The sequence below is a fragment of the Homalodisca vitripennis genome, unplaced genomic scaffold (assembly GCF_021130785.1).
Source record: "Homalodisca vitripennis isolate AUS2020 unplaced genomic scaffold, UT_GWSS_2.1 ScUCBcl_3187;HRSCAF=8546, whole genome shotgun sequence".
NCBI classification, from domain to species: Eukaryota; Metazoa; Arthropoda; class Insecta; order Hemiptera; family Cicadellidae; genus Homalodisca; species Homalodisca vitripennis.
In genome coordinates this window covers 19,683-42,780 of record NW_025779308.1, presented here as the reverse complement: position 1 = coordinate 42,780, position 23,098 = coordinate 19,683, and the positions used below count along the sequence as shown (strand labels likewise).

The window sequence follows — 23,098 nt, the reverse complement described above, 5'->3', positions numbered from 1 at the left end:
TTGTTTTTTATTGCCTAATATGAAAAGGCTACTTTTATTGAATAATAATTATGTATATATTTTTTGGGCAATTTATACTCTATATTTGCCTTCATTTACTAAACTGTATATACTACATTAATTCTATATCTCTTTCTGCGGCCTAGTGCCTACAATACCATTCCTTACTGGATTAAAATATTCACGTACAGTAACAGACCAATGAACCATTGTTTCCCGAATCAGCTGTTTACTGTACACTCACCAACCAATCACAACGGTTGACTTATCAATTGCCCACCTTGCAAGCGACGGCTCGCTTGCTGGTTATACTCTCGGTCCCGCCTGGGGCACTTATGTACTCTCTAGCCATTGCTTACCATACTTACTCTCTCCCCCATGTGTTACTCTCTTATTTAATTATTAGTTTATCTCTATTTGTTGTACATTTACATTAACATTAAAGTCAGTGCTCTGGATTGGCAATCTCTACCAGAACGTCTCTGCTCCCGGACACCCGCGTCTACCGTGCTCTAGAGGACTGGCCACAGTGTTATGAACTATTCGTTTGCGGTAGTATTGTGCGTGAGTGAATCCGTGAAGGACATCTTCTGTCTTCACGCCTGCCGACAAGACAGCAGCCTACTTCCACACTTACTGATCACAACCTGGCCCTCAACAACAGCAGACTACTGAGTTAGGTACCTCTCATGAAAACAAAGGTAACTGTTTATTTTCTGCACTTTATTTGAATATGCACTGTTCATAAACTCATTATGTGTAACCTGGTGAACTCTTGTTAACCCTCCAACTGTTGTTCATCAAAATTTTGATAAACACAACCCAATTATGATTGTTGTTCATCAAAATTTTGATGAACAAACATTCCCTTGCATAATCACTCATTACGGTATATTCCGGCAACGTATCGATTCGATTCATGCACCATTGGATTCGGGAAAAAAAAGCCTAAGGAATACTATAGTTTTATTCCTTTTTGTATTGTAGTTGCAATGTACCAAGTTCGTAGTTTGGAACGTAAAAGATGTGACCGCCATGTTGTCGATGCCGTCTGAGTTGTTGATGTGACGAGTCGTGTTTATTAGTAAGTTTTAGTAGGTTTATTTGTGTTTTAGTGTTGTGTTTAGTGTGTGGTGAATTATTAAATATTGCAGTAGTGCAAATAAATATATTTTAGAATAAATACATTTTTCGAAAATTTTTCGCAAAAGTTTTGAGTAATGACAAAATGAAACTTTTTTCGACTCTTCAAAAAAAAAGTTATGGAATTTATTTTACTACTGCTGTATAGTTTACTTCATTCTGAGTAATAAAATATGCAATATAACATGTATTGAAGTAAAACTGTATTAGTAAAACTTTTATTAGCAAACTCTTACATATACACCCTATTTTCACAATTTATGCGCATCGCTGCTTTTTGTTATATAGTGTTATTATAGTTTCATAAGTTTGTAAAATGCTTATGTGTTTCTGAAACTAGAATAAATTTGACATAAAATGGATATCTCACTTTTATAGTTTTCTTACTATAACTTGGTTTGCTAGGTATGGTCCCCCCCAAATAAAAAAATAAAAAATGTAAATTTTGAATTTCATGGAAAAAAAATGTTTAGTCAACATTTTTTTAAGGCCAAATTTAAATACTAATATTATTATATGTTTAATTCTGAACACAAAAATATATACTTCTATATATATTACTTTTAATTTATATTTTTAATAAATTTTTTAAAAAACCCTTGCACGAGGCTCGAAAACATGCTGCCACTACAGGAAAAAATGACTGCCAGTTGGAGGGAAATCAGTGTGTTCGGCGTCTTCACTGCCTAGTGTGAAGTGGTCCTTCTTAATCGAGCCTCTAAAATATTATCTCACGGTTCTCATAGCCAAAATTCATTCTTTTCGTGGTCCTTAGCGAGCCGGATAATAAGAACTTTAGTCCATTGGTGAATATCAGTGCAATCTCAACTCTTATAAGCTCTATACATTGCATATTTCAAAGCGTGGTTTCAGGTTCTTTCACGATTGCACAGTGAATATCACGTGCATATCGTTTTTTTTTTTCCAGTCCCCTCTCCACTCATATCAGCTATGACGTCGTGATCATATCAGCTGTTGTCCTCTGCTTTGTCGACTGCATTGTTTTGTTGACAAACAAGCTTTCAGACTGTCACAGCACAGGTGAACTGATTATTTTTTAATGGTTACCGCTTCTCAATACTTGTTGGTTATCAGCCCTACTTGTAATACGCATTATTCTAAGCAGGTTACGCGAACTTAAATAGAAACAATCTTGGTTATTGACACTTTACCTTGAGCAGGACTTGCACCCTTATTGCAAAATTAAATGTTTATTTTGTCAAACTATATTCTAGTCTCAGCTTAAAAAGAAAAAAAGCTACTTACTGCTCATAATTGTTTATTATAATTTCTATTTGAACATTGCTCACGCATATGTATGCATGGTTTATGGTTACTGTCACAACACTACCATACTTTACCACTGACAGTTTACATGTAGTACGTGCGCATACTGTTTCCAGAGCCTCTGCTACATTATAGCTGAATTTAACTCAACAGTAACCTAAATTGTTGTTTATTATTTACTCGTAATAACAACTTGTCTTGTTTACGTTTTGCCATAATAACAGTTTATTTTATTTTCTCAAAACAAAACTATACTATAGGCCTATACGAGCCTACTCTACTTATTGCATTATTATTGAGTTTTTACCTCAAAAAACTAAACAATATTTTTAAATTGTGTTTCATTGTATTATATTGTTTAGATACTTCTTATTTCTTGGGGAAAATACTTCAGAGGAAAATAATTTAGTTTCTATTTTTATCACTGTCTCAGTTCAAGAGGACAATATTTTGTTTAATTTTCACCTTTGAAGTTTTACTCAAATTGATTAATTTTCTACAAACACTTTCAACAGTCTCTTAAAGTGGCCAATGCAAAGCGAGAACACCTCTTTTCTCAGATACAAAGTATCTATGATTTAACTAAGAAGACTTCCGATCCAAATATACTTCAGCAGTTGCTTGTCAGAGCTAAATCTATTCAGAGACTTAGACAAGAATTTTCAGCGATATTAGACTTGTGCCACGAGTTGGAATTAAAAGTAGATGCCGACTATACACCTAACTATTCCGCATTAGCGAGCGTGGACGAGTTAGTTGATTACGTTTCTGCTAACGTGCTTATGATTGAGACCAAGAGACAAGCTAAAGCTAATAAAAGCGAAACTATTCCGCCTGCCTCCCCTCAAGTCAACGTCCGGCTACCGAAATTGGAGTTAAAAACTTTTGACGGAGCTGCCTTGGACTTCTGTACGTTCATCAACGTTTATGAACAAGCCGTAGACAACAATGCGCACTTAAGCGATGTAATGAAGTTTCAATATCTCTTGAGCGTGCTGTCAGGCGAACCACTCTCTCTGATAAAGTCGCTAAATATAACTGAGCAAAATTATGCAATCGCTTATCAGCTGCTGAAGGATCGCTACCACAATACTAGGCGTCTACTCACAATACATTTAAATCAAATACTAGACCTTCCTGTCATCTCCAGCACATCTGTGAAGAATATCCGTGCTTTCCTTAATCTTTTTCACGAACATACGCAATCGCTTAAAGCATTAAACAATGACATCACTAGTAACAACCCACTTCTCTCAGCCTTGTTATTACGCAAGATTGATAATCGAATGGTCACCCGCCTAGAACAATTTCGAAAAAAGGAAGAGCTTCATACTTTGCCCTCGGTTGAACAAATAATTGAGTTTCTCAACCAGGAATGCAGCCACATTGAGGACAGTAGTCTACATGACAATATTGTGGACCCCAAGAACACTTCAAGTTCTTATTTTGGGTCAAAACCCAGATTTGATAAGCCCAAATCGTCTCTTAAAAACGTGAGCTTGTCAGCGGCTTCCTCTCCACTTCCTCGGCCTATAAACTAGGCCCATCATGTTTTTATTGCCATCAGAGCGGTCATAAAATTTATGGCTGTCCCAGCTTCGGCCAAAAGACACCTCAAGAACGGCACGGGATTATTAAACAGCACAACCGCTGTTCTTCTTGTTTGGGGACGCACAGATTAAGTGAATGTCAGTCTAAATTCACGTGTCGAACATGTCGTGGTCATCATCATACCTTGCTACACTTCACTGATCGGCCAACACGGTCCAGTGTTAGTACGTCGGACCGCGTTCGTCCCATTGTGGAGAACGGCCGTGACGGCGGCCGGCCTGCAACACCTACACCTGCTGTCCGCCCTCCGCCTGCGACCACTGCGCTCTCACCTCCTAGCCCGGCCGAACACACCACACTACACGCTCATGGCACACTGCATCGAGACCTCGCCCCTAGTACCACGGTTCTTCTGGGTACTTCTCTTGTCAAGCTCACCGCCTCTAACGGACAAGCTTATGTCTTTCGTGCCTTAATTGATTTAGGAAGCATGCTAAATTTTACTAGCGAGAAAGCCTCCCAACTGTTGGGCACACAGCGCCGTCCGGCCACTATTAATGTCGCCGGCCTTTCTCAAACCTCTGCTCACACACGCGGATTTTTAACTCTGGGCGTGGAAACTCTTGCTGGCCACCCAGTTGCCGCCCCGCACTCGTTCCACATATTGCCACAAATCACTGTAGACCTCCCACGAGTGCAAATATCTCTGGAGGTCATGAATAAGGTTAAAAATATTATACTGGCTGATCCAACCTTCCACCTCCCTGGTGGCATTGCCGTGCTTATTGGAGGAGCGTTATTTCCACATATTCTTACTCACGAGACCTACTCTCTTGGTCTCAATTTACCTCACGCCCTGGGCACCTGTTTTGGTTTCGTGCTGATGGGGACGGCTCCCTGCACACCACTGACGCAGTCTGTCTCTACTATGGCTGTCTCTCTTCTCCCGACTGCTGAGGTGGACCTCCACGCCTCTCTGCAGCGTTTCTGGACACAAGAGGAACTGCCTGCTCCCAGTAAAAGGTCTGCAGAGGAAACTCAATGCGATGAATATTTTTCTACCACGCACTCCAGGGACCGTGAGGATCGATATATGGTCCGCCTCCCTTTCAAGAACACCAGTACTCATCTGGGAAGTTCCATAGTTCATGCTGAAAGTAGACTCTATTCACTCGAGCGCAAGCTCCACGCTCCCACTAATGTGGAGTATTATAATTTATATTCTGATTTTATACATGACTATCTCTCTCTAGGCCATATGCAGGGCTGCCCTACTCCTGACTTAAGCACTCCCCACTACTTTCTGCCACACCACGGTGTTTTTAAGGCACAAAGTAGCACCACCAAACTACGCGTCGTTTTTGACGCCAGTGCCAAAACCAGTTCCGGACTCTCTCTCAACGACACTCTGTTGACTGGACCTAAACTGCAAAATAATATTTGTGACATTCTTCTGCGCTTCCGCCTTCAGAACGTAGTGTTCTCTTGTGACATCAGACAGATGTACCGCCAAATCAAAGTGCATCCTGACGATCAACATTTCCAACTGATCTTATGGCGTGATCATCCCACCGACTTGATGTCCACGTTCAAACTCACGACAGTTACCTACGGCCTGAACTGTTCACCCTACTTGGCCATCAAAACGCTACATCAATTGGCAGAAGACGAAGGTCACCGCTACCCCCATGCTGCTGAGATTCTCAAGCACCAGAGCTACGTCGACGACCTCATCTGCGGAGCTGAGACTGAAGAACTCGCCGCTGAACTTCAAGATCAACTCATCAAACTCCTTCGGCTCGGTGGCCTTGAGCTGCGGAAGTGGGTCTCGAACTCTCCGAGACTTCTGCAACACCTTCCTGAAGATCATCGGGAAATCCCAGTTTTTCTGAAACCCTCTCAGGAGCCTCATTTCTATATTTTGGGCCTAAAATGGACCCCTCTGACTGACACTTTTACGTTTAATTTTAATTTTTCTTGTGAAAACCCCACTAAGCGTAAAGTGTTAAGTCTAATTTCTCAAGTCTATGACCCCTGTGGTTTTTTGGTGCCTTGTATAATGCTCGTAAAAAATATCATGCAACTCGTATGGATTTCTGGCATAGATTGGGATGATCCGCTCCCTCCAGAAATATACCAAAAATGGCACGCCTTTTTATTTAAACTTAAGCACGTTGCTACTATTACAATTCCTCGTGCTATCCCCTACTCTGCTGCTACTCACTGGGACTTGCACGGTTTCTCTGACGCCTCAGAACTAGGCTATGCTGCTGTAGTCTACATCCGCTCTACCTCCAATGACACGGTGCACGTAAGCCAAGTTATGGCTAAAACTCGCGTCGCTCCTCTCAAAAGAGTGACGCTGCCCCGACTGGAGCTATGCGTAGCTCATCTCCTGGCCCAACTTGTGAAATATTGTGTTACTCAATTAGCTCCCACCCGCAAGTTTGGTTCTATTGTTTGCTGGTGCGACTCTACTGTAACCCTCGCATGGATCAAAACATCTTCTTATCGCCTCAAAACCTATGTGGCTAATCGTGTGGCGAAAACTCAAGAGCTTGTGGCTGTGGATTGCTGGCGCTACATACCCAGTGCTTCCAATCCTGCTGACTGCGCCTCCCGTGGAATCCTTCCCTCTCAATTGGTGGATCATCCCCTTTAGTGGCAAGGACCCGACTGGTTGCGTCTCCCCTCCTCGACCTGGCCAGATACTGATTCCAGCCTGGACTCGGTCTCTCTGGAGGAGCTAGGGGAGCTGAAGCATTCCACTCCTGTCATTGCCTTGGCCACAGCACCGCCTACGTGGTACCTCCTCATCCAGTACTCTTCCTGGAGGAAATTGTTGCACGTGATAGCCTACGTCTTGCGTTTTATCCACAACTGTCGTTCACCAAACCGCCACTTCGGACCTCTCTCCAAGACAGAACGGGACTCCGCCCAGCTGCGAATTTTCAAGACCGTGCAAGAGGAAGCTTTCACTGAAGATCTGGCTCTACTGCGGGACCGAAAGACGTGTTCTACCAGACTTCAACGCTTCGCCCCATTCCAGGGTCCGGATGGACTTCTCCGCGTCGGCGGCAGACTGCGCCACGCTGACCTCCCGCCGAACATGTCTCTGTATGCTGTGAGGAGTTGATCAGAAATGAGTTTAGGGTTCGGAAGGTGTCATTAATGTTAGTTTTACAGTAGTTAGGGTGTGTGTCCTTGAACCTGTTTCTGAAGTTAATTGCTACGTCTCTAGTAGGGAATAGGATTAGATCTCCAGGTTTAAAGTTCTTCTGTACGTAGGTGGTTTTGCCACATCCTGGTATTCCTTGTACTAGGTTAAACGAAGAGGAAGCTTTCACTGAAGATCTGGCTCTACTGCGGGACCGAAAGACGTGTTCTACCAGACTTCAACGCTTCGCCCCATTCCAGGGTCCGGATGGACTTCTCCGCGTCGGCGGCAGACTGCGCCACGCTGACCTCCCGCCGAACATGTCTCTGTATGCTGTGAGGAGTTGATCAGAAATGAGTTTAGGGTTCGGAAGGTGTCATTAATGTTAGTTTTACAGTAGTTAGGGTGTGTGTCCTTGAACCTGTTTCTGAAGTTAATTGCTACGTCTCTAGTAGGGAATAGGATTAGATCTCCAGGTTTAAAGTTCTTCTGTACGTAGGTGGTTTTGCCACATCCTGGCATTCCTTGTACTAGGTTAAACGGAATATCCGGAGTAAGAGTAATATTGAGGTGTTTTGTGCTATTATATAGCCTCAGGTCATTTAGGAGCTGTGTGTTATCTGAAACGGATGTTATCATTAATAGCAAAATTGTTGGGGGATAATTTGTAATTTTTGTTTTCGTTTCTTTGCAGTTCCACTAGGCGTGCACCGTCATACTCGAATTGGTATTGTGTTTGTGTTTTTTCTGTTGTAAGCACTTTTCCTGTGCGTATATTTTTCCTGATGGCATACTTTTCTTAGTCTTTTGATAGAAAAGATCTATTTGGGAGTGTTAAGTATTTATTGCATTAAATAACTTGTTTTTTATTGCCTAATATGAAAAGGCTACTTTTATTGAATAATAATTATGTATATATTTTTTGGGCAATTTATACTCTATATTTGCCTTCATTTACTAAACTGTATATACTACATTAATTCTATATCTCTTTCTGCGGCCTAGTGCCTACAATACCATTCCTTACTGGATTAAAATATTCACGTACAGTAACAGACCAATGAACCATTGTTTCCCGAATCAGCTGTTTACTGTTAGTACACTCACCAAACAATCACAACGGTTGACTTATCAATTGCCCACCTTGCAAGCGACGGCTCGCTTGCTGGTTATACTCTCGGTCCCGCCTGGGGCACTTATGTACTGTCTAGCCATTGCTTACCATACTTACTCTCTCCCCCATGTGTTACTCTCTTATTTAATTATTAGTTTATCTCTATTTGTTGTACATTTACATTAACATTAAAGTCAGTGCTCTGGATTGGCAATCTCTACCAGAATGTCTCTGTTCCCGGACACCCGCATCTACCGTGCTCTAGAGGACTGGCCACAGTGTTATGAACTATTCGTTTGCGGTCGTATTGTGCGTGAGTGAATCCGTGAAGGACATCTTCCGTCTTCACGCCTGTCGACAAGACAGCAGCCTACTTCCACACTTACTGATCACAACCTGGCCCTCAACAACAGCAGACTACTGTTAGTACCTCTCATGAAAACAAAGGTAACTGTTTATTTTCTGCACTTTATTTGAATATGCACTGTTCATAAACTCATTATGTGTAACCTGGTGAACTCTTGTTAAAATCAGTGTGTTCGGCGTCTTCACTGCCTAGTGTGAAGTGGTCCTTCTTAATCGAGCCTCTAAAATATTATCCACGGTTCTCATAGCCAAAATTCATTCTTTTCAGGGAGGCTTTTGTCAGGTGGCTTACATTGTACTCCTTGTATATTTTACTATGCTCTTTAAGGATATATGTTTTCTTTGATTTCCAAAGCTCTTTTTGTCCCTTGTATGTAGTTGAGCCTGTCGTTCCCAGTTGGACGAGTAGGGTGGTAGGTGTTTGGGCTTGGGAGGGACTCTTGAGTTGTTCTCCAAGTGCTGTATATAGCCGAGTCTCTTGTTGCTACTCTTGATATTTTTATTTGATTTTTGTACACTGTGTCATCAAGAATCCGGTCAATGTTTTTCTTCGTCTCCTTTTCTTGTGTATACAGGCGGAAGCGATGTAGGTAGGCATTTCTGGAGAACTGCAGAAATATCTGAAGGAGCTTTCTAATGCTTGAGGGGCTCAGGTTCACTTCCTTCATGTTTTCCTCTGAATTGATGGAGAAGAGCACTGGAAATTTGATGCATTCATTGGCCAGTTCTAGAAAGCGAAACAGTTTTTTCTTCCAGTTGTTGCGTTTGGCGTAAAAACAGGTGATTGTCTTTGTGTTTCCATTGTTGTCATGAGTTGTAGTGAAGTTGTTGAATGAGATGTTTTTATTCTTTAGTCTCTTTTGAATTGCAGTTCTCGCAAAATTAACTGAGTAATTTCAAATGAAGACGTATTACACAAACTTCTGATTTTTTATTGGACCCCTACATCAGTCATATTAGACCACGGTACAGCCAAAAAGTGAGGAAACTTCCCTATTTCCTGAATCCCGTGGACTATTGAAGTCAATCTAGATTAGACAGAAGAAAACGAACCCGATGAGTGAAACAGCCCAGTTAAATTGATGGAAGTAGAATAGAAAATATATTTTACTAGTTATATGTTGTATTTGTTTAATCTAGTTTTTATACTGTAAATCTAAATTACAAATTGGTACTCTCAATTATAAATATTAATTTTTCATCTTGGTCTGTGTTGGATTTAATAAGTTATGAGAGGAAAAATGGCATGTCTTTATAGTTTATCTAAAGCTTTATTCTGCACTATAAATTGCAAAATTAAAAAAAGCATAAAAATGTCTTTCAACAATTCTTCCAATATTCCATAATAAGAGAGACCTGAAAAATATGTTCTTCCTGTCAGTAAAACGTACAAACATAGCACATGTATTAAATATGAACCCTGGACGTGATTTCTCGCTAGTAATATTTCAATGTTAAAATCTGGTCAATGTGATTGAGGTAGAGAAAATAATGAAAGTGAAGTTCATCACATGACCCACATCCTACGAGCGGAACGAACTGTAATTTTTCTCTTTCTGATAACTTGTGGAAATTCAATATGTTAATATTTATACGTAATCGTTCCCCGCCTAAGCCTTCCCTAACAAAAGATGAAATTCTAATTTTCATATCACACTTCAAATCTGTCATGTGCTACTTCAAATACTTATACTAAACAAACCCCAAATGAAAGTACATTGATGCAATATTTTTATTAAAATAGATATATTTTGAACCTTTTACATAAGCTGATTAGAAACATCATGCAGGACGCTTTCACGATTAAACGGCATCAGTCCTATGCCAATATCATAATCAGTTACGTATATTTTGGCGATATCCACTTATCCGCTTTTCGATATGTTCGCACAGAACCTAAACGCACTTCTATTCACCTCCACCTATATTGAAAGGTTAAAGTGACGGACAAAATGTAAATTGTAATCGTCCGTTACAGGCGACAGTTGTGTTAACACATATATTCTGGTTAATCGCTCGTCGTTTCGTTTTGAAAGATAAGAGCGAAGTCTTAGATTTGAATTCGATCAACGACAAATTGAAGTAATCGTACGAAATTGATGCAGATGTCCAAGTCTGTGGAGCATTTCACCTCTTCTTCTTCTACTTATAAGGGGCGACCTATTACAAAGCAATAAGTATTTGCTAGTACTCGTTGTTTTTTTTTTTAGTTACATCTATAGTTGTAACAGTTTCTGACTCCAAACCAAGTATACTTTTCAACCACCTTCATCTCGTTGTTGCTAGGCCTAACATACTTTCGTTCAAGTCATCTGAAGTATCTCTTCCCTAAACTTTCTTTAGCAAGATTTTGTCCACTTCCCACCTGTCTTCTGTGTTTTTATTATCTCTAGATCACATGTCATGCTTCTTACAACCACCATCGAGGAGATTTATACCTTGTCTCCCTCGTAAGTCTCTGGCCAAGCAATGTCTTGGGTCCACAGTATTTTTAAGTATCGACTAAAACATTTACTAAAACACCCATACCATCTTTGTCCAACTGTTCGATAATTTTAATTTTATCGGCCAACAATGACACTACACGATGATTACACTAGTATTATAGCACACGATAAACAAAATACTAAGGAACACAAAAAAGTCAACATATTAATTCATCCTAAAGCAGACGAAATATTATTTATTTGTGCACAATACTTACCTTGGATCTCATGTAAGTTAAAAAAAAAACAAATATTTTCTTTTATGGAAGCTTCAGAACTTTATCAAGAAACTTGAATTAAATACTGAATACTAACAAGAAGTAAACTATCAAGATTAAGCCAAGTTAAAGACTTTCAGTAATCAAGCATAACACTTCACACAACTATATTATTCACTCCAAACTTATAAGCCTTTTAAGATTTAAAATAATATGAAATATAATTCATGTATTACTCATCTATGAAATAACTAAATAACAGTGACGTCACTGCCAAGTCACAAACTAACAGTGATATTCCACATCATACAGCGTTGGCACACAGCTGCTTGGCCACCTGTAACTAGACCAGTGACCCAGACACCGTGTCAGCATTGTCAGCGCTGACCTACAGCAATACAGCCAGCTGCTGTACTCATACTATTGACACAGCACTTGATTGCCATTTAATCAAGATTTTTTAGGTCTATGTGTTTTTTTTTCACTATCTGACAAAGCAGTTGATTAGCACATCTAAATCAAATAATATACAGTAATTCATTCATTTATACTCTGACAATTAAACCACAATTGGAAAGCCTACGGACAAGTAGCTGTCTCCCACATATCTTAATGACGTCACTAGAATAGCCAACTCAAAAAAAGTAGTGACGTATTAGATTGTGTGATAGACTCCAGCTCACACCTGCTATACAGCAGAAAGTACAGAGTGAGAAGGTCACAGGCGGGAGCAGTGACCCAGCAGTTGCTGACAGTGCACACAACTACTCTGCCTCAGGCACTGCCACTGCCAACTTGATATCTCACTCAATCCGACAACTGACTTCCCCTTTCTAAAATATTAACAATTTTTATTTTCAATTATTTTCCTGACATAAGAAAATAATTCTCAAAAATGTCCAAAAACAAGACTACATCCGGACCTAAATATTCCTGTGGTATTTGTAGTATAGGTGTAAAATTCTCTGGTATCTATTGTACTGGTCCCTGCAACCTATACCATGCTGGATGTGTAAACATTGCTGAAAAACATTTTAAAAAAAATGAATAAAGAGGAAATCGACCACTGGACATGTAAAAACTGTAATACAACATCAGCCTCCCTAATTCTACCCACTAAACAGGATCACATCAAAACAAATGGTCAGTCACCAGGGCCTGCACCTAAAATTGCTGAACATGGTCATCAACATCAGGAGAAAATCTCAACAACTTCCAGCTTGGCAGAGGAGTTAGAAATGCTCAGACAAAGTGTCCAAAAATATGAAGATCTAGAAGAAACAGACATGGAAACCTCTTTGACCATAGCGGATGAAGCTGGAAACTTCCTACTGAAGGAGAACAATAATCTCAAAAGAGACATTCAGATATTGTCAAAACAAAAATCCTCATTAGAAGATACTTTTGCAGGGTTGGAGTTGAAGCTGGAAGAAATGACTGAACAAGAAAACACATTTTTGCACAAAATAGAAACCCTGCAGGAAAAATTGCATGAAACATTGGCTCAACTGGAAAAGGAAAAACAGCACAGATTAGAATTACAAAACTTATTTGAAGAGAATGACAGAATGCAAACCTTTTCACTAGATGAAAAAAAGAAAAAAATACTGGATCTTGAAAAATTAAATCAACATCTGACAAAAGAACTAAACGTGATAGAACAGAATAATTATACAGATTTAAAACTAAGTTTTAAAAAGATTAAAAAGTCAGATCAATTTCAAGATACTAAAATGCTCAAAGACATAGGAACTCAAACAGTCCATGAAGAAACACCTGTCATAAGCTCCAGCAGCCTCGCTCTGGCAGAATTAGCTGAAGTGAAGACGAGACAAGATCGAATGGAGGACGTTGTTAAAGAACTACAAGAACAGCTTAAGACTCTAAATTTATCTAAACTCCCTAGCGCAAGTGAATTGACTGCACCAGGAATTAACATACATATATCTGGTCCAAGAACGTCAAAAAAGACATTTTGTGCCAAAACAAGTTTTTTCTGATAGGAAAAAGAGTTTAGTATCTCGCTTCAGGCAGCCAAATACAACACTAAAATTGACACAGTTGGAGCCAGACAAACCACTCATAAAAAACTGAATTATACAACACCCCTTCCAGAACTACCTGACTGTTCTACAGAAATTGACATAGTTGGAGCCAGACAAACCACTTATAAAAAACCGAATGATATAACACCCCTTCCAGAACAACCTAACTGTTCTACGGAAATTGACATAGTTGGAGCCAGACAAACCACTTATAAAAAACTGAACTGCACTCTTCATTTAACACAGATGCAATACCCACCATCAACTGCAAAGATCCGTCCCAATGGTGAAGACATAGAAGCATTTTTTAATAGACACATAGAGATTTACAAAAACATAAATAACAACTACTTCTATACTCTCACCAGACCACACCCCGCTCCTGTACAAATCTTCTCCTCCCACTCAGAAGCTGATCCTGCAAACACTCTTGAAAATAATTTTTTAGAAACCCTCACTCCCAAAAAAAGCAGAGAAAAAACTAATCACAACCTTATTGACCCAGGAAATCAACTAAGGATATTTCATCAAAACATAGACTGCTTAGGTGGGAAAATTAACAGATTAACACACATTCTAGAACTTCATTCACCTGACCTGATAATCTTGTCAGAGCATGGTCTTAAAGAGTACCAGCTCTCAAGTACTAGACTGCCAGACTACAACTTAATAGGAGGCTTCTTTCGGCATACCTGCACAAAAGGAGGTGTAGCAATTTTTTCCAGTGAAACACTAGAAAACCAAGTACACAATTTAACAACTGAGCTTGCTTGTGAACTTACGTGTGAAACTCACGTAGTACATGTGACTATTGGCAAAACCACAATCTATGTAATTGGAGCCTACAGACCACCAAGTGGATGCCTTGACAATGCCCTTGACATTTTATCTAGTACTCTGGACCTTATTCCAACATGGAAATGTTCTACTATAATCATGGGTGACATTAATGTAGATGGGCTGAATCATGACTATAAAAACCAAAAACCTAAAGACATGTTGGCCTGTCATAACATCACCAGGATAGATCTCCCACCCACTAGAGTAACTCTGAACTCTAAATCATCAATTGACTTTGTTTGCTCTAACCTTGACATAGGTAAAATTGACGCTGATTTAATTATCACTGGCCTATCAGACCACAAAGCTCAGCTCTGCTCAGCTAGTATTCCGAACAAAAAATTACCTTTGCCCATTTTAACCAATAGACATTTCTCACAGAAAAACCTAGATTACTTCAAAAACCTGCTTCATTTAGAGACATGGCAAAATGTATATAACTCCCCTTCTGTGGATGAATTCTATGAATATTTTCATGAAATACTCATTCAAACTCTTAATGCAACATGTCCACACAAAAAATCCCGCCCGAAAATAAAATCAAAATTCAAAGCAACCAATGAAGAATCTAAAAGGTTGAGAAAACAATTTTCTAAGATTCCTGGAAATGGAATTAACAACTGGCAGTGAGGGCGATAAAATAGAAACAGCTATCAGAAAAAAGAACTATGACCTCTACTTGAAAAAACTGAGGAAACAGTCAACCTCAGACTTCATTAATAACTCACATAACAAACAAAGGGCTGTTTGGGAGGTTATTAACTACGAAAATGCAATAACAGTAAAAAGGACTAACCACTTAAACTTATAATCAATGAAAAACTGATCCAGGACCCTTTGGAAATAACTGAACACTTCAACCATTACTTTAAAAAAATAGCTGACATCACTCTCTGTAACGCTAACCAGGCCATAAATAATCAGCTAACAACATGGAAAGACTATGGCGATGTACCTGACTTCATCCCACTCTCAACCACACCGGAAGAAGTCCTTCATATACTCACATCCCTTAAATCGAAACCAGCCGCAGGTGTCGATGAAGTCTCTTCCACACTCCTAAAACACTGTAAGGATGAAATAGCAAATCCCTTATGTCACATAATTAACCTGTCGTTTTCACAAGGTGTCTTTCCTATGAAACTGAAACTTGCAAAAGTATTTCCTAAACACAAGAAAGGCAATACAACATCAGTGGAAAACTATAGACCTATATCGATTCTTCCAACGATATCAAAAGTAATTGAAAAAATCTTTCTGAATCAATTGACAGCACATCTGACTACTCAAAACATCTTGACGCCTCAGCATGGCTTCTTACGAGGAAGATCCACCACCACGGCTATAGTTCAACTGACAGAGTTTATTATCGACAAACTTCAAGAAGGTACAACAGTAACCGCCATGCTACTAGACTTCAGTAAGGCTTTTGATTGCCTAAACCACTCTCTACTGCTCCAAAAAGTAGGGAATATGGGCATTAGGGGAGCATCACATGACTGGCTTGCTAGCTACCTGAAAGATCGACAGCAACTAGTGGAAGTAAATTATACCAGAAACAACACATACCATAAAGCAAGATCAACCTTACTCCCAATCACTAGAGGTGTACCTCAGAGATCTATACTTGGACCAGTGCTCTTCATATTGCTGAAAAAAGTCCTACCAAGCTATCTTCTTGACTGGACCCAAGCTATGTTATATGCAGATGACACCGCTCTTCTTATTGCAAAAAAAGACACAGAATCTCTTGAAATAAATTCATTTATAGCCCTGAATATGACAAAGCAATACTGCCAACATAATGACCTAGTTCTTAATGAGAGCAAAACACAACAATTAATATAGAAAAGCCGAAGAACCAATGATTACTATGGCTTACCTGAAATAATCCAAGATAATGAAGCCAAGTATCTCGGCATAACAATAGATGACAATCTCTCTTGGAACTCACACATTGATGGTCTTTACAGCAAGCTCAACTCTAGTATCTATGCCCTTAAAAGAATAAAAAAAGTACTTGTAACAATGATACTACCAGGACAGCATACTTCTCTCTTTTTGAATCTCATCTGAGGTACGGACTACTCGTGTGGGGCAACTCCACAGTAAGAAATTGGGAGCGGGTTCTGGTTCTACAAAAGAAAGCAATTCGAATTCTTGCGGGACTGACTCCTCAAGACTCATGCCGTCAGGAATTTGGAGAACTAGCGATCTTGACAGCTGTCTCACTCTACATCTGCGAGACCATCTGCTTCACAATAGCTCAGAAACCTGACCAGCTAGGTGGCACACACAGCTATGACACCAGAAACGCCTGTGACTATGCCCTCCCCACACACCACCTGACCCTATTTGAAAAGAAACCTACATACATGGGGAGAAAACTTTTCAATCATCTTCCAGAGGACCTCAAGAGACGCAGAGATGAGAAGTACTTCAAGACAGCACTCAAGACCTGGCTGCTGCAGAAACCATATTACACCCTAGAAGAATTTTTAAATACCTGATTGTACAACTAAATTATATTGACACAATTCTGTACTCTATGTATACGAATAAAAATTTCTGTATTCTGACTGAAGAAGCACTCACCGAACAGTTCCGACAATCACCGAAAACCCCGAAAATACGGCTAATCAGCGACCTCGGAGAGAAAGCGTGGGGACACAACCGAACAGTTCCGACAATCACCGAAAACCCCGAAGATACGGCTAATCAGCGACCTCGGAGAGAAAGCGTGGGGACGCAACCGAGCAGTTCCGACAATCACCGAAAACCCCGAAAATACGGCTAATCAGCGACCTCGGAGAGAAAGCGTGGGGACGCAACCGAGCAGTTCCGACTACCACAAACAAACCCCGAACATATGCGTGTCGATATGAGTACTAAGCTTATAATATAAGAAAATAAAAATACAATTGATTTACAATTGATTTTATTGTAGGTTTATAGGCGAACAGCCAGGGCCGAGCCCCGCCACTCGTCTCCAGGGTAACGGGAACAAAGAGGTTGAACATGACGAGCCCGGACCGATATCTTTTCCGGGGCCGTATACTACAAAACGTGGCACATGAAGGTAAAACCAAGTTGTAGGGTTACCACAACAAACCTGATGTCTTGATTGAATGTTAAATATTCATAATATAAAAACTCTAGTTTACATCATCTGTTCTTTTTCGATTTTAAACTCCATGTTTCGATATCCGATCCTACCTGAAATTCTCATTTTAATACCTTCATCAACAGAAACAGGAATATGTATGTCAGTGGATGATGAAACCATATTATTAATTTTGTTAAATACTTTCATACTAATATATAAACGCAAAAAATGGTTTTACAGGAAACTCATAACAGATTAATGTACCATATTTAAGGGTAAGGTAAGTCAGACGAACTGCATAATATTTTTAAGCTAGTAGTAATAATTTCTAAGATAAATAGTTAAACAAATATGTACCCAGAAAGAGTAAATTATATATTATATTGCTTTAGTATTGAAAACGTGTTTTTAATCTTAATTGCAATTGATTTATTTGTTCATGTAAATAATATTAGCAAAATGTTTGATCGCAGTTTTTCTGTATAATCGGTCAATTTAGTGGTATTTATGTAATGTTTCGATAGCATAATCATACAGTTTAATAAGATAATCTAACAAGAGAAAAAAATCTGTCATGTGATTAAAAAACAACTTAACGTGTTGTAGTTTTGTATAGTTATTTTAGAAGTTTATGAACCATACGTACCGTCTACTTAGATCATGTTTTGCATCATCTTTTACATACCATTTGTTTCTTCCAATGTTTAAACTGTAGACATGTTTAATTTTGAACTATTTAAGATAGTTATAATTGATTTGTTTTATTAAGAGGTTTAAATTTTAATTTGTTATATAAATAGTGTTTAAGTGACTATTTATGTTGTACAATATGTTAAAACAGACCTCTTTATTAACTCCAACTTTATTATGTTGGTTAATGTACCAACATAACCAACAAACATTTACATTACATTTAGTTTACATTTCTAGTTTTAATGTAAACTAGAAATTTCTAAAGAAATTAAACATTTATTTCACGTATTGAAAATAAAGAATTTCTGATGTGCACATAATCTGGCTTTAGTCCATGATCTTTTCTTTTTAGATAATAGTGATTTTTATAAAAATCTATTTGAGTTACATCTAATAAACAATCTGTATATTGCTTGTGTTAAGCCGTGTCCACACTATGCCGCGGCTGGCGTTTGGCAATGCCGCGTTGGCAAAGCCAACGCGGCAAACCTAGATTTTGGCTTGTCGTCTACACGTGAGTTGGCATTCAGTCGCAAAATGTCTGACGAGGAGGATGTACTAGTTGCTTTAGGCGCGTTTGTAATTATCAATCACGAAAAATTGCGTAAACGACGGTTTTGGGTGCGTCCAAGCCTTCAAAGTAGAAGAAAATACGGAACTAGTGAGTTGATGAAGGATTTGGTATTGGATGATGAAGACGAATTAAATCTCGAGTACAGATATGGATGTGGTTTCAAAAACTTTCGAATGAAAAGTAGTGACTTTGAAGATCTTCTAAATAAGATAGCTCGTATCATCCAGAAACGAGACACGTCCTTCAGAAGTGCTATTCCTCCACATGAACGCCTTGCAGTTACTCTGCGGTTTTTGGCAACGGGAGACTCTTACCACTCGTTAAGTTACACATTCAAGATTTCAAAGCAAATAATATCAACCATCATCCCGACTGTTTGTGAAGCAATTGTCAGTGTATTACAGGATTACATCAAGGTAAGAAAAAATTGTATATTAGAAAAAACCTTTATTTGGTAGACATGCGTCTCAAGTTCCGAACAAAACACTCTCCTTACAAATGAAACCCTTATTTACTTAGTTAAAATGAGTATTAAGTTAATTACAATAACAAAAATGAACAAAAGTCTTAACTCAAATTTGAATTTTGAAGAGATGAGGTGTAAAATTCTCTTTTATTTAAATTTGTAAAATTATTATTACAGGTGCATCAATATATTGTCGATAGAGTCATTGTCCGTATGGGTTGATAGCGAGGAGCTTATGACTGAATCTGGAGAGTTTGCCTGTGTGATTCCGTGAAAAGACAGCTGCTCACTACATGGGTTTGGATTGGGACAAGCTGGTGGCATCGGGACAGAAATCGGTTGTTGTACGTAGTTCGGTGTTGGGTAGAATGGCTGTGAGTAACTTCCGCCGATTGGGTTGCCATAGTCGTACTTGCCCATTTCTGCTTCAAACAGAATATTACTAATAAGGTGTTTTGCAATTTTCTGAGCATTTGATGATGGGAGGTCTTTAATACGCAGTCCTACTTGCTCTCCAAAAGATTTGAACTGATCCATACCTTTATGCCGACCTTGGATACTTCTCATAATTGACAGAGCTTCTTCTGTAGCTGTAGTCTTTTTTTTCTTTTGTGGGCCTCCGCCTGGCCGATCAGACTGTTCCTTTGGCAAACTTACACGTTTTCGAGGCGTTTCTCCACTTGGTCCAGCAACTTGGTCCTGGTTGACAGTTTGCGATTGGTTTGCAGTATCTCCATCTTTATTTGTATGCTCGTCCTAAAAAAAAGGAAAAGATTAATGATTGGATAATGAATATTGCTATATTGTTGTCATTTTGTTTCAGATGCCAAAAACAGAAGCAGAGTGGAAAGTTATTTCAAAAGAGTTCAATGATAAGTGGAATTTCCCAAACTGTGTGGGGGCCTTTGATGGGAAGCATATTGAGTTGCAAGCACCTATCCATAGTGGCACAGAATATTTCAACTACAAGGGGTTTTTCAGTATAGTTCTATTTGCGGTGGTAGATGCGCACTACAACTTTATCTACGCAAGTGTTGGTTGTCAAGGAAGAATATCAGACGGAGGTGTGTTTAGTCACACAACATTCAGAGATTGTCTGAGGAACAACACAATGCATCTTCCTCCTCCTACTCCTCTTCCTGGAAGAACAGATAAAACACCGTATGTTTTTGTGGCCGATGATGCTTTTCCTTTATCGAAGCACATCATGAAACCATATCCAGGTATTCAAAAAAAGGACTCTAAAGAAAGAGTGTTCAACTATCGGTTAAGTAGAGCACGTAGAGTTTCTGAGAATGCATTCGGCATAATATCCTCTGTGTACCGCATACTACAAAGACCTATGCTATTAAAACCAGAATGGGCTACGCTGGTGGTGTTGGCAGTACTTTATCTGCACAACTACTTGAGGAAAAGTAATTCCAAATCAGTGTACAACCCCGTGGGAACATTCGACTCTGAGTGCTCAACTACAGGTGAGATCAATCCAGGACATTGGAGACAATCCCCTTCAAATCAAGCTTTGGTCAACATTCCTCGAACTTCAAGAAGAAGCACTGATGAGGCACAAGCCACTAGAAAAGAATTTGCAGACTTCTTCGCTTCCCCGGCTGGAAAATTATCCTTTCAACAAGACAAATAATTAGCCCTAACTATGTAATATGTGTTTGATATGAACGTAAAATATAATTACTAATACTTACTGTGTCAATATATATTTACCTGCGTGATTGTGTCCGTCGTTTCGTTAGGTGTATTTCGATCCTGGAGAAATAGCATGTTGTTATAGCAAAACCATTTACTCTTGTACACATCAGAATTTCCCGCACCAGACTTACTTGAGTCTCTCTCCTTTTTTATTTCACGTAAAAAATGGCACACTAGGTTTTTAATTTTCTTTTCCACTACTGCTTTGTCAACACCAAAAACATCTGCTATTTCTTGAAGAGCATCTTGTTTCTTGTTTCTGTCGTTGTACCCTTTCAAGCGACAGTCCCACAGAACAGGTTTATCACGGTAGAGCTCAATAAGTTGACACACTTTATCGTTCGTCCACTCCATGACTGTACTCGGCACTGTCTCAGCCACAACTGAACCACGTGCATGCCGCGTGAAGCCAACGGTTGGCTCGTCCCCACTACCGGCTCTCACCGGCTTCCTTTGATGGAGACCGACACTAGAGCGATTTTCGTTGGCAAACCATTGGCTCAGCGGCATATGCCAACGGCCACGTCTACATTGCATTGGCTTTGCCAACGCGGCATTGCCAAAAGCCAACCGCGGCATAGTGTGGACACGGCTTTACACCTTTTTTGTTATCAGTAAATACAAGTTGTTACAGCTGCAATATCATTGAATTTGACGTCGGTTTGTGTTTTGTACCCAACGGAGAGCTAAAACATGCGTCAGGGAATTTGAAAGGTTAGATTACACAACTAACTGAAAGTGATACAATACCGTTGATGGCTGATAGCAATTAAGTTGATAGAAATGCTCCATACTCACGTACCATGCAACAAGCCTATCAATCGTTACTTTACAAGTGAGATGCTCGCATTGCGTTATGGGGTTCCCTGATAGGTACGATAATAATGTCGTAGAAGATTTTAAGAAAGCGAATGAAGATGTACTTAAATCTTTGGTGAAAATGACGAATTGAAAGGGAAGGGGCAGGATGTCCTTTTGTGAGATGCGTAGAAAGTTTGCTAGGCGGTTGTATACCAAGCATGGGTTACACCACAATGAGGAGGGAAAGCTGAATCTCGTAAAGCTAATGCGGAAAACCATCTTGAGTGATGCAAAGATATCAATGAGCCGTGTAATACTACCTAGCAAGGGAGATTAGTCGTTTGAGTAATGTTTAGATTAAAAAAGCCATCAGGGATTACCCGAGCAACTAGCTGTCTAGACAGTATTAGAGGAGTATTTTAAATTAATTAGAGACGTATTTGAACTTAGTGCGGCCCATCCTCTGCAGTAAACATCAGCTATAATTACACTACGCTTATTTAAAAGAAAACTTATCGGGTTCCGTTTGATCAGAGACCCATAGTGGATGAGGTGATTAGAGATCAAGTCATCATTGGGTCTCTTATTTCTATGTCAGTCACGAGACAAGTGCATCGGTTTATGGTACCTATAGAATACAATGTCCGGTTGGAAGGCCTTGCGCTCATCTCTGAGCGCAAGACTGATCTTTTGTCTGTTATATAATGTTTTTAATCGCTACAGTTCTAGCAAAGGTTTTCCTGATGTTAGTAGGACATTTTAATTTCGTCCGCTCGCGACAAGCCCAATAAAACCACTGATAAAGGTGCCCAAAATCGTACGATCAGGTTCTTCTCTAAGCGCAGAGTTCACGTCCGGATTCGCAGTAACTTGCACTGTTTTATCATTAAACGTGTAACTCGATCGGCAAAAGCTTTAATAGTTTCTCTCCTTCGTTGCTGTAATACGGTTTCCAGTCAATCTCATTGACTAAGTTTCTCCTCATTACCCCAATGACTAAATTCACTGACCAGAAAAAGATTGGCATGGCTTCTGTGTCATGGGAGCTCTCAAGAAGTAGCCAGGGAATCGGCCATCAAGCCGCTATAAAGCTACGAACAACAACAGTAAATTAATAAATATATGACAGAGGGAGAGATTCTTCTAGCAAGAATTGATAAGCTGACTTCCCAGACAGCCCAAACCCTTCCAATTAATAGATCATAAAGGTCTTAAATCTACAAAACAAGGACCTTATGGTGGGGGGTGGAATGTCTTGAGTAGAAGTGCCGAGGGAAAATCTGTACCGCTTGCCCTAGTCTGCTTAAAAACATCCAGAGAACAAGGTAAGATCTACACGTTCCTTTTTATTGAAGTCAAAGTAAAAAATCTTTATTAACAATTTCTTCAAGAAATGTAATAGAGTCACAGAATTTACAATCACAAATAAAGTTAAATGATTTGACAATAGGAAAAAAATTGGTTTATTTATTAATTGTGTGCAGTTCTTCCTAGGTGGTCCTGTAGTTCCTGCAGCGGTCAATGAATTCATTGAGGGTATAAAT

The 23,098-nt window shown here is 39.3% G+C and overlaps 2 protein-coding genes across 2 annotated transcripts; one reads left to right on the top strand and one right to left on the bottom strand.

The window, feature by feature from the left end:
- Window positions 1-19,104: 19,104 nt before the first annotated feature.
- On the bottom strand, window positions 19,105-21,345 carry LOC124372433. Its single transcript, XM_046830833.1, has 2 exons — window positions 20,769-21,345; window positions 19,105-19,802 (listed from the first exon to the last, which is right to left on the bottom strand). Exons 1-2 carry the CDS (start codon window positions 21,330-21,332, stop codon window positions 19,218-19,220), a joined length of 1,149 nt encoding a protein of 382 aa, XP_046686789.1. The 5' UTR covers window positions 21,333-21,345; the 3' UTR covers window positions 19,105-19,217.
- LOC124372434 (protein ALP1-like) lies at window positions 19,796-20,748 on the top strand. Its single transcript, XM_046830834.1, has one exon. It carries the CDS (start codon window positions 19,870-19,872, stop codon window positions 20,686-20,688), a length of 819 nt encoding a protein of 272 aa, XP_046686790.1. The 5' UTR covers window positions 19,796-19,869; the 3' UTR covers window positions 20,689-20,748.
- Window positions 21,346-23,098: the final 1,753 nt, after the last annotated feature.